This window comes from Henckelia pumila, chromosome 3, assembly GCF_033568475.1.
Source record: "Henckelia pumila isolate YLH828 chromosome 3, ASM3356847v2, whole genome shotgun sequence".
Classification (NCBI taxonomy): Eukaryota; Viridiplantae; Streptophyta; class Magnoliopsida; order Lamiales; family Gesneriaceae; genus Henckelia; species Henckelia pumila.
Genome location: NC_133122.1, coordinates 16968638 through 16981261, shown reverse-complemented (window position 1 = coordinate 16981261; position 12624 = coordinate 16968638). Strand labels below are relative to the sequence as shown.

Below are 12624 nucleotides of genomic sequence, written 5' to 3'. Positions count from 1 at the left end.
AGTTTTGACACAGTCAAGAAAATGATTATTAGTTTGTTTTTTAAAAAAAATAAAAAAGAAAAAGAAAAATGGTTATAATTACGTATCCAGCAAATTTGTAATGCCAAGAAGCATAATTATCATTATATTGACAAATTCAATATATGATTATAATTAGGCATCTTCTGTTCATCAACATTGCGGATATGTAAAAGGTACTCCCTTTTTGTTAAGATAAAATAAAGTAAACCTTAACTTAATTATAAGGACATTTGTTCATTAACATAAAATAAAGTATTAATAAAATTCTTCACAATTCTTAAAAAGGTTAAAGTCTCATTTCACTTGTATGCTAGCAATTTTAGCACGAATTATGTATAGCTAATGTATTTAGTTATTATAATTAGAAGTATTAAATATTTGTATATTATGGATCAGATAAATTAACTTTTTCCTAATCAACGAACTTGTTAATTCAGCAACAAAATCCAAGGCACATTAATTTGCACTTGCTAGTAAGTGCATTCCAAAATACAAAAGAAAATTTGCAGTTTTCCGTGCAGTTTTCCGACTTCAAACCAACAAAACGAACATGTCCATGTAATCAACAATTCTAGCTAACCGAATTAAACAAAAAAGTAGAGATGAACAATCAAGTTTTCGACAAAATTGAAGAAATTTGCATCTTGCGCTGGAACTAATGAACATCGGAGTTTTCGTCGGAGGTGTAGGGATAAAATTTATCCAAAGTGTCTACTCTTTTAGTTTTTGATATTGAAATACGAATAAATAGGAGACATCATTGCGTAAAGAGTTCCCCCAGCAATTACCATTGGAATGCTCCTCCCAGCGATTGCCTTTGGAATGATGTTCGCTACAGAGTACAATGTTACATATATCAGCCGAAATAAATACAAATTCAGCATCACTTTTAAATAAATCAAAGGAAAAAAAAGAAAAAGAAAAAAGAAGGGAATTAATGAAGATAAAGTCCGGGCATCGATATTCAAGAAATCCTTTGTTGAAGTACATTCGTCGATAAATATAAATTTGTTCCACATCCTCGCAAACAAAGCCTTAAAATTAATACTAAATTAACCCCGGACATTACTCCTTACAAATTACCACCCACACACATACACATTGCACAAATATTGTTGATTTGAAGCTATAGCCATGCCCCCAAATTCCTTGCACACTACAATGAACCATATGCATAAATGAACATGGAGGACTGGTCACCAGCTAGAAGATCAGTATTAATTATTATTCACATGAAGAAGGAGAGTTAACTAACATGAATGAATGAATGAATCACCATGTCTATACATACACGTACACGAATCCAATATTTATTTAAGCACTCGAATTAAGAATCTCACACACAATTCATTCATATATACAATTAATCATCAACTAATTATTAAGATAAATCAATAAAAACAAATAATTAAAGCATCACCTGCGTAACCGTAACCGAAACATGCAGCACCAGTCACAAATCCACCAACTGCGGGATTAATCAAGTCATTTTTCTTGCGATATTTCTCGAGTGACAGACTAACCCCAGCTAAGGTTGCAGTTACTGCAGCACCTATCAACCCAAAACGTCCCATCAACTTTGCTGAGTGAATCGCACAACGACCAATTCCTCCCTCAACAAGGGGCAGAGTCATCAAAGCAAATCCGGAACCACAAAATATCCCATTAGCTAGACCCGGGGTCGCCAGCTCCATCGTTGTCTTCAAAATAGGCCGATATTCCATAACCGCAATTTCTACATAAAAACATATAATATAACTACGCAACCCACTCCTCAAATTCAATTAAAACTTGGATATATCGATCGAACATGACATATATTAATGTCGTAACAAGCAAACTACCACATCGAAAATATATATGTATATGTGTTCAATAGATCGCAAAATTAATTAAAGCAAAACGTCTATAAGTCAAAAAATACTGGAAAACTGAAGTTGTGATAAACTTTAATTACTACATATCAAAATAATTAATTCGAGCCATAAAACTAAAATTTGAAGCAGATACGTACACCAAATAAAATAGCATTATCAATCAGCATCCAAAGGGAAATTAGATTCTGCTTTACCCAAATTTAAACCTAATCAAAGCGTCATTAAATTTGAAGACGAACCTTAAAAAAAAAAAGGAAGGAAAGTAGTTGAAAGACGCTTGCTTGGACTCCTGAGACTTTCTTCTCCTTTTATTTGAGGGACTTGCTTGGAAAATAAGAAAGGTTTTCCGCCGCCCACTTACAAGCTTTTCTTGTTTTCAATTGGAAGCTTTTATTGATTATTAAACTAATATTATTTATTAATTATTATTAGAACTATATAATTAGTGGTAGATAATTTTAGTAAATATTGTATGATTATCATAATACGATTATGTTGTTATCACTTTTTATATTATCTTTACGATATTATAATATATCTACGATACCCCTTTAACGCAATATATTTAATTTACTTCTATAAATGAACACTTGTTTTTCATTTATGAAATTATTGTTTTGGTTTTTTAATATCAAATAATTTTTTAGAAAAATGATTTTTTTATGTTCCTTTTTTTTAAAAAAATAATAATAAACATAATTTATATCGAAATAATTTAAAATATAAGTATTTTAGGTTGATGTCATATATAATATTCGTGTATGTTATTAGACACAGCCAGTACTAATAAGATTATATAAAATTTTGATTTTTAAAGAGACATTTTTTTTTAAAAGGCCTCTCATAAAATGCCATAATCAATTTTTCTCTTACCTCTACTTATTTTATCAAACTAGGCTTTTAATTGTGTTAAGTTCCAAATACATCCTTAATTTATTTTCCCATCACTCTTTTCTTATTAGATTTTCTCACAATCTTATAGGATTTCCCTCTCAAAGTATTTTTCTTTTCTGCCTTGTTTTTTTTTTAAAAAAATTCAGTTCTCCCACATTTTCTCATTCCTTTTTTTTTCCGAAATTTTCTTCTTTTAAATTAAACTTGTTCTTCTTCTTTTACGTTAATTATATATATATATATATATATATGTCTCTATATGTATATGCATATATTGTAAATATTTATATTCCAGAAAAATAAAGAAAACAAACGTATAGATAGAGATGTAATTTTATAAATAAATGTTTAATCACATATATTATATAAATTTATTATAGATATTACATAAACCGAAAAATAAATGTTATATAAAATATAATTATACACTAATTCATATTAAATTCTGATTATCTTATTAAAATATTATTAATAATATAAATAGGTATTATTAAAATAAATTAATGTATTATCAATTTCATAAAAAAATATTATTTAGGGAAAATTAGTATTACTCACACTACGAAGATATAAAGTTGTAAAAATAATCTCAGTGAAAATTTTGTGATTTTATTATAATCATTTATCAATTTTTACGAGTGTTATAAAAAAAATTTACAAGTCGAACAAAAAAATATAATTGAGATTTCTGTAAAAAAAAAAAAATATAATTGAGATTGATAAAGGGTATTTTAGTCTTTTAAAATTATCAAAGGCTATATTTTAAAATGTCAAAGAGAGAAGGCTAGTTTCCCTTTTAAAAATATGCTTTAGAAATGGGTTAGAGAAATTAATTTCTAATTTTTTTTAAAATAATGGTCAAATATCTAATATTTGATGTCTATTATTAAAAAATCAAATCTTATTTGAATTTCTATAGAATCAGATAACCATATCCAATTCTAATATTGAAATTATTTGACTTTCAAATAATTATCAAATATCACAAAATTATTTAAAATAATTATTCTCTCTTTTCAAAATAAATAACTTATATTTTTAATCAAATTAAAAATATAAAATATACTTTCTTTATTAAAAAAATAAATAATTTTATTATTTAATCAATTTGTGAGAATTAATAATTAATCATATATATTAATTATTTAAGAGTATCCATCGTGATTGCGTGAATAAATTAAAGTTATTTAATAAATTATTTAATTTATTGCACTACTAGAATTGTGGGCTTTTACTTCGTCAATATTTACTTTGGCATTTTTATTAATTACAAAGTAATATATAACAATCAACTTGGGTAATAATGGTGGATTGTGGTGAGTTGCGGGTAGGCCCTCAAAAATTCGCCAAATTACACGTAAGCCCGTCAGGTTGACCCGTCCCGTCACATAAAATAGGTGGGTTGGGTTGGTGTTTTTCTTACCCACCTTAAAGGTTGACAATTTATTTGCTCGGCATAGGACGCTTCATTTCAGTACGGTTTGTCATTTCAGAATTTCTCATTTGGCGTATGCAGATGATCTTATTATTTTTGCTAATGGTTCTATTTCAGGGATCAAGATACTTTGAAACTTTTTATTTCATTATGAACAGTGTTCCGGTCAGCTCATTAGTAACGCGAAGAGCGTGGTACTCACTTCCAGTAATTGTCCACCTTAGAAGAAGGGGATGTATCTTGAGATCACTGGCTATGGAGAGGGTATCTTCCTATTAAATATTTAGGTGCTCCTCTCTTTATCGGCCCGAAAAAAAGTTCTTACTTTTCGCATGTTATTGCTACGCTACTAAGAAACTACAAGGATGGGATACGCAGCTTTTGTCTTCTGGTTTCTGAAGGGGGTTTAGGTATTCGAAGACTAAAGGACTCCTTGACGGCCTTTTCTTTTAAACTTTGGTTTCGGTTCAGGTCTGTCAATTCTTTGTGAAGTAAATTCTTGGTGGCTAGATACTGTAAATTTGATCCTCTGGCAGCTATTCAGACTAAGCCAAATATCTCTCCAACATGGCATCGGATGTTGAAAATTAAGGACAGGGCCGAACATGAGATTGGTTGGAGGATTGGAGAGGGTCTGCTTAGCTTCTGGTTTGACTCTTGGTTTCCGAAGGGCCCTATTTCTTCTCTGACTATTATTTAATGGATCTCGTTCAGGCTTGTTGAATGATTTTTGGAAGATCACAAATGGAATTTGGCTCGCCTGCTATTGGTGGTTTCTCCTCATATTGCATACCGGATTATGGATGTACCCATTCATCTTATTTCGAAAGATGTTGCAGTTTGGAAGCCAACTCTTAATAGTAAATTTTCTGTTAAATCTGTTTGAGCTTTGGACTTAGATTGGATTCGAGTCATCAAATTTTATTGAGTATCAAATATGATGATTATGTGAAATTGAAAAAAGGTGTTATACTTCAATTACGATGAAAAATTGAATTAAAGCGAAAAAGGATTTAATTAAAAACGTAATATGTTTTTAAATTTTAAAAAAACATGTAATATGAAATTTTGCAAATAGTTTTGCCACCATATTAAAAATTAGTTATTCTACGGGATTAACTTTATTTAAATATGCATAGATAAAATCAGTAATTCTATATTTTTATATATATGATATGATTACTTAGGTCTGTGTTTGACTTTGAATGTACTTACTGCTTAATACCGTAAGTAGTGTGAAACGATCATATTGTGTATATTTATATATTATTTTTTGAGTCAAAATATATTAAAAACTGCCCAAAAAATAGATAATTTGATGTGGAAGCTATAATATATATTAATAATTTTATACTTGTTGCAGCATTGACCAAAGTTTTATTATTTTTGTTTCTAATATCAATTTGTATGATGTATACGCGGTATATATAGATTTTAAAATCATGGGTTCCTACTTGTTAATTTTAAGTACTGCTTCTGGAACTTTGTTTGTAAAATATCCATGGCAAATTATTAGTAAATAATTGACTTTATAATTATTTAGTTATATCTCTTTAACAATCGATCTTTGAAGATTTGATCTATAATCAATTATTTAGTTATATCTCTTTAACAATCGATCTTTGAAGATTTGATCTATAACAATTATCAAATTATGGTTCCATAGTTCGCAGCCATTTTTACTTTTAAAAAAAATTAAATATAATAGAAAAAGAGCTATGAATAGTAACTAAAAATAAGAATATTGTATTGCTGGGTTTTCTAAGCTTGAACCATGCATAGGCCATAGCCCAGAGTCCCAGACAAATAGCCATAGCTTCTCTTAATTAAAATTTCTCCTTTTTTATTAGATATTTCTTCTAGCATATATATAGTACTTGATTATGTAGCTAATCAGCATCTTTACTTTAATATTAGTTGGAAAAAAACAAAACTATAAGTTGGTTTCTTATTTTATTTTGTTTTATCGTATAATATTGGGGCGACATCACAAATTAGAAAGAAGTGAAGTGGGAAAACCAATATAAAAAAATAAAAATAAATAAAAGAACTTAAAATGGTCACAAATAATGAAATAATCAATAATTTTCCTCCTTGACAACTCCTACTCCAACAATGTTCACAGCCTTCACTTTGAACCTCTCAAGCTTAGGCTCCTCCATTCCAGCTCCTTCATTTGATGACAAAATATCACCAATATCTATACCTCTCTCCGTGTAATTTTTATGATCATTCGAGGCTTCCGAATCCGATCTAGACGACTTTTCGAACAAATCTGAAACTATGTCTCCCTTGAAATGATGCAATGTTTCTTCGAATTTTCTGTCAATCGTCCCATTCCTTCTGAATTTGAAACGCAGTTTCTTGTACATGACGTGCCCTTGTTCGTCGAGTTTTTCGCGAAATCTTCTCAAGATTTTCGGCGACTCGCCTTCATGATCACCATCATCATCGTCATCGTCTGCAGACGTGTTGTTTTCTTCTTCTGATTCGTATGATGTCGGATACTCTTCATGATTGATAAATGTATGACAATGTTGTTCGTTTTCGTCTTCCATTGATTCGATGCTCGCATCGCGTGCATGGAAAGGGTCGCAGTGTTGAGGAGATGGGTGTGAGATTGAACTGCAAAATCCACTTGTTGCCATGTTTTGGTTTGTGTAAAAAAATTAAAAGTTGTCTTTTGATTTGGTTTGGGAAATGAATGTGTTTTTGTTTGGAGTTCGTTGAGTGGAAAGTTGATTGAAATGAAGCGGCCGGGGGATTCGATATTTATAACCAATTTTGGTCAATTGTCAAATGGAGATTTGTTGATTGGCCACTAATTAATTGAATGGTTCAAAGCCTCCAAGTTCCACTTTCCCACGTTTTTCCTTTATTTATTAGGCTGCGCACTCCGGTTCTCCCTTATTTTATTCTGACAACTTGACGTTTTTATTCTTAATTTTTAGGAAGGATGTCTATTTTATCGATAAATTCATTTTAAATATTTAATGAGTTTTTAGAACTTATTATATATTTGAATCAACTTACATCTTATTTCAAATTTAATTTAAATTATTAAAACGTTTGAATAAAGTATCCTGGGAAGAAATTTTTTTGAAGAAAGATGTGCAAATCATATATATTTTATATATAAAAAAAAACAATAGGAAGGTAGCACTAACCTTCTTGGTTTTGTAGTTTTCTTCTTTTTTTGAAAAAAAAAAATTTATATTATGATTACAACTTGTCCACTTGAAAAAGGTTCCCTACTCAAAGGTCAACTAACTACATACAATTAAATTCAGTTTTGCTTTTGCGTACTAGTTTTAATTGGGGAGGTTTCAATCTTGAAATCATCCATATCTTTTAAAAACCTTTTTTTTTTTTTTTTTTTTTTTAATTTCTGGCTCATCTGAGTCGTTTAGCTCGTGTGGTAAATAATGAATCAACATAGATCAAAATATTTGATATATCAACGTATTTTTTTTATTTCACAAATTGGTACCAAAACCAAATGACATTCAATTTTCATGAATCAGATTAGGTGGATTATTTCGATCCTACACTATGGGTTTTACCCCAAGGAATAGGTGAAAGTTTTTTATTAGTTCAATCATGCGGGTCTCACATCAATTATGTGGGGTCCACATAATTTGGATCAATCATCTTATTTTACTTATCTCATGAGGTAGGACCGAATTATCCTTGGGAGGGTATTTACAAATTGTACCAAAACCTAAGCTATTAGTTGTGTCACACGGTCCTTTAACAATTATTAGACCTTGTCGAAGTGAGAATTCTTCCTCCAACAAGCAAATAATTTTCATATCCAACTTACAACTATAAAAAGAAAAAGAAAACAAAAACAAAAAGAAGAATTTTTCATATATTCTTTTTTCTTAGCAACAAAAACAAGAATATAAATACACAAAATCCCACACCAAAAGAATCAACAATACGAAATCAAAACTACGACGATGGATGAAAATATGGCATGACAGTAAAATATGTCTGAAACACAGTAAGAATGAGCAAAACAAGAGCAGCCAAAGCGGAGATGAAAGACCAAGGAGTCCTGAAATAAGTATACTTAAAACTCGCCCAATGCACATGCCAATGGTTCTTGTAGTAGTTATTCACTTCATTGAACAATCCCGACAGATAACACATGTCGATATCGAACGACACATCTTTCCCAAGATTGTTGATGAATCTAGCCACTTCTGCATCCGTCCCGAAATAGTTTTCGATGATGTTCCGATCGCACAAGTACTCGACATCCCAAGACGTATTGATCAAACAATCGAGCAAAGTAGCGTAGGTAGTCATGTGCTTGGAGCAAGCCCTGTGGCATTGCTCGTATGCCACACAGTTGAGCAGAAAAGCGCTCATAAAGTCGTCGATCGGGATCGTCGGCATTTCGATGATTCCGCGGCTGAATTTGATGGCTAAAAAGCTGTCTTCTTTGCCGGGTTTTAGCTGGATTCCGGCGCGGCGGAGTTTGGTGACACAATGGATTACGTTTGTGTTCGTGTAAGTACTCTGCGTAGGTTCTTGGTACCTGTCGGGGATGAAACTTGACCTGAGAAAATCTAGTACGTGTTTCGCTTTTAGACCCTCGAATTTCTCCAAAGACTCGTCGGATCTTTGAAATGCGTTGTCGAAGAATCTGAGGGCGAGATTTCGCAAAGAGGGGCCCGATTCTTCGTTGGGTAATCTCGTGAGATCGAACAAGCACTCGAGCACGAAAAAGGGGATCTGATTCTCGATTCTGATCAAATCCCTCAAGAAAAATGCGTAAACCCACGACAGAGAAAGCAGGGGATCGTCGGATTCAAACGCCGTAACCCCACCAAACTTCCTGAAAAGCTCGATCACGAAACACCCATCAAGAACCAACATTTCCAGGAATTCATCGCTGTCATAAGGCACCTCCGTGGAATAACACTCTCTGCTCTTGATTTCGAGTGGGTACACGGCTTTCAAATAATCCTCCAAGACCAAACCTTTACTCCTCGTGCGATGCAACAGAGTACCCAAGAACCTCCATTTGTGTTCCTCGATCATTTTGAGGCGCGGATCGGCGTGGTGGTAGGGGCCGATGGAAACTACGTGGGGCTGGTAGCTGCGGCCGTTGATGTCGATTAGGCTTTGGGGGACTTTGAAGATGCAACAGGTGTTCCGGCCGGCGGATCGGCTGAGGATCCGTGGGGTCTCGGCGAGTTTCTGGTGCATCAGAGCGAGACGACTTTGGTTCAGTTCCCATACTTTGATGGGATGTTCTAAGTTTTGCTTTACTCCATGAGAATTTGTACCCATAGAACTCGATGATGAGATGATCGGGGCAGAAGGAGATTAGAGATATCCAGTGTGGCTACAACTTTGTTTTCGCATCACACGCTTGAAAAATAGGCCCCTACCACACCTCGCATAGTTAAATGAAAAGCATTTTAATTTTTACATACAAAAACCAAAAGAGAATCGAGTTGGCGGAATTGCTGAGTGCTCGTCAATGATCATAAAGAACTTTTTTTCGTACATGACTTGATCAATGTGGTTTTATTTGTCTTGCCTTGGGTTAAACTTCTAGTGGGTTCATTTAAATAATGATTATCTATAGGGTTAAATTTTTAGGGTAGATTTCAACATTACTTATATGTTAAGATCTCATCTGCCAACTTTTAGTGGGTTGAAGAGAAATAATAGTTATTAAGTTGGATTAGTATACTTTTGGGTAATTTTCAACTAATCCAATAGGAATAGCACAGCAACTAAGCCGCCGGGGCTCAAAGTTGGACTTGGAAAACTATAATACAATAATTTATATTTATACATCTGATCTTCTTTGCTTACATAAGTTGCATAAGACGACCACCTTTGAATCTTCTCGGGTGTAAATTATTAAACTACCAAAATATCCTCCATATTTCAAATTAATATAAATTTTACTCGTCGAAATCTAAAAACATCTACAGTCGCATACACATTGAAAGGAATATTAATTCCTTGAAAATCTTTTCCTTAGCATGCTAATTAGAATATTGAATTTTGCCTTCTAGACAAAAGATTTGATTTGAAATGGTTAAATATTCTATGATCTCGATAATATATTTAAGATAGATATTTAACTTAATTATATCTTGATATCGAATTGAAAGGATTTATGTTTATATTATCAAGATATGATTTGATATGATAGGCTAAATATTTATATGTTATTATCGAAAATATTGAGATAGATATTTGTCTAGATTAAATATTATCTTGATAAGGAATTATTGTGTGTCATTGTTATCAAATATTATCAAGATAGTATTATTTATATTTAAAAGAGTCTTGTTCCTAAAAAAAGATTTATTTTCTTATTGTGTAGGACTCTACAAGGAAATCCCTTTTATACGTGAAAGCTAATCTATAAAGAAGGGGATTCTGCGCACAAACAAACGTACACTTCAGAGGAGAATTCAGAAGAACTTTCAAAGAAAATCACATAGAAGAATTCTAAGATTCTGAAGAAGTTTTGCAACCATCGTCGTTGCATGTCCCCGTGCTGCCGTTCGTGTTGAAGACATCAGAGACAACACTGTGGGAACTGTGTTGTTGAAGATCTTTATTGTCTCTTCAAATTTAGGCTACGAGAGTTGCATCTATTGTTTTTATTCTAATTTATTTATGATGCAAGTTTGATTTCTCAACTTGTTGAGAAATTTAGGATTTAATGACTTTTTGTAAAATCACTAGGATTACTTTGTAAGACTATTCTTACGTTTACTAGTGATATTTAGCCCTAAGACACCCGCACGAGTTTTTATACTCGTGCAAAATTAATTTCTTGTGTTATTTATTTTTATTTATTTTCCGCTGCACTGTGTTGTCGTTGATGTTGTGACACCGCAGACAACACTGACTCTTTATTTTAACCTACAATTACAATACGATTTCTATCAAGTGGCATCAGAGCCAACTCTTGACTTTACTAAGAGAGATTCTGGTTATTTTTGTTTTGTAGGTTTATCATGGACGTGCCGGTTGTTGACGTCAGATTCCGACCACCGGAAGTCAATAAGTCAGATTTATGTGATGATTCAATTTCCTTGATCACACAGAAGTTTGAAGATTATTTGAAGAGAAGAAACAAACAGAAAGTTGGACAACAATCTAAGCACCCTAATTTTCCTGCTCCTGAAAATCTGTTGAGGGTGTCACCTACTCGAGAACCATCTCGACCAAGGTATGTTGTTAATTATGAATCTAATACCAAGAATTTTGATTATGTGCAATGCAGGGAATGCAATGGATATGGACACTATGCAATTGAATGTGCAAATCGATTCCACAAAGGTATGGCTATGTACTTGAGTGATGATGACTCTGACAGAGATCAAGAACAGAATGATGAAGAAGATCATACCTCCCTCGCTGCATTGTTGAAAGAAAAGAGATGTTTTCAAGTCAACCCACTGGGTGTTGCCTTCGGTGTTGCAACACCAAGTCGCAACACCAGTAAAAAATCAGTTTTCTTGAATACATCTACTCTTGGTAATTTTGGTGATCAGAAAGCTGTCAATGATGATATAACTCTAGAGTGTGTACAGAAACTTTATGAGGAGTTGTATGCTGATTGGATCAAACAGAACAATTTGAACACAACTCTCTCTAAAGAAAATTCTGATTTGAAGTCTGCCATGGCCAAGCTTGAAGTGATTCTAGGTCACTGGTACTTTCATAGTGGAAGCTCACGCCACATTACAGGTTTGAAAGAACATCTCATGGATCATATTGAACAAAGATGTGGTAAAGTGACTTACGGAGGTGGTGTAAAAGGAAGGATTGGTGGCAAAGGAACACCGAACGTGGAAGGATTTTCAAAGTTTCACAATGTGCTACATGTCAAGGGACTAAACTCAAATTTGATATCTTTTAGTAAATTGTGTGATGATGATTTTCATGTCAAGTTTGATAAAAATACTTGTGAAGTTTTTGATTATGCTAACATATGTGTTTTGATAGGTACAAGATCAGCATATTACTACCAATTTGGAGAGGAACGTGTCTGCAACTACATGAAAGTGAATGATCTTGATTTATGGCACCAAAAGTTGTGTCATGTAAATTTGGAGGCTTTGAAAAATCTGTGTAAGTATGAAGCTGTCCAAGGTATGTTTATTTTGAATTCTGGAGTTCCATATGTTTGTGGTGCATGCCAAATAGGTAAGAAAACTCTCGTGTTGCACCCCGTGTTACAACACTTTGGGACAACACGGTGCATTGAACTTTTGCATTTGGAGTCAATGGATCCTATGGAACTGGAAAGCTATGGAGGTAAGAAGTTTTTTTTGTGTGTGTTGATGACTTCTCACGTTTTACACGAGTAAGATTCTTCAAAGAGAAGTTGGATATGTTTGATATTTT

General features: G+C 32.7%; 2 protein-coding genes across 3 annotated transcripts; both read right to left on the bottom strand.

The window, feature by feature from the left end:
- Positions 1-502: 502 nt before the first annotated feature.
- LOC140893494 (outer envelope pore protein 16-3, chloroplastic/mitochondrial-like) lies at positions 503-2245 on the bottom strand. 2 transcript variants are annotated; one of them, XM_073302558.1, is made up of 3 exons: positions 2138-2161; positions 1442-1756; positions 503-853 (listed from the first exon to the last, which is right to left on the bottom strand). In XM_073302558.1, the coding sequence occupies exons 2-3, from the start codon at positions 1743-1745 to the stop codon at positions 741-743; spliced, it is 417 nt and encodes a 138-aa protein (XP_073158659.1). In that variant the 5' UTR covers positions 1746-1756; positions 2138-2161; the 3' UTR covers positions 503-740. The 2 variants fall into 2 exon arrangements, with proteins under 2 accessions (XP_073158659.1, XP_073158658.1); XM_073302557.1 differs by having other exon boundaries at positions 504-853; positions 2134-2245.
- A 5835-nt stretch (positions 2246-8080) lies between these two features.
- On the bottom strand, positions 8081-9794 carry LOC140890940 (UPF0481 protein At3g47200). The gene has a single exon (XM_073299118.1). The coding sequence runs from the start codon at positions 9529-9531 to the stop codon at positions 8182-8184; it is 1350 nt and encodes a 449-aa protein (XP_073155219.1). The 5' UTR covers positions 9532-9794; the 3' UTR covers positions 8081-8181.
- Positions 9795-12624: the final 2830 nt, after the last annotated feature.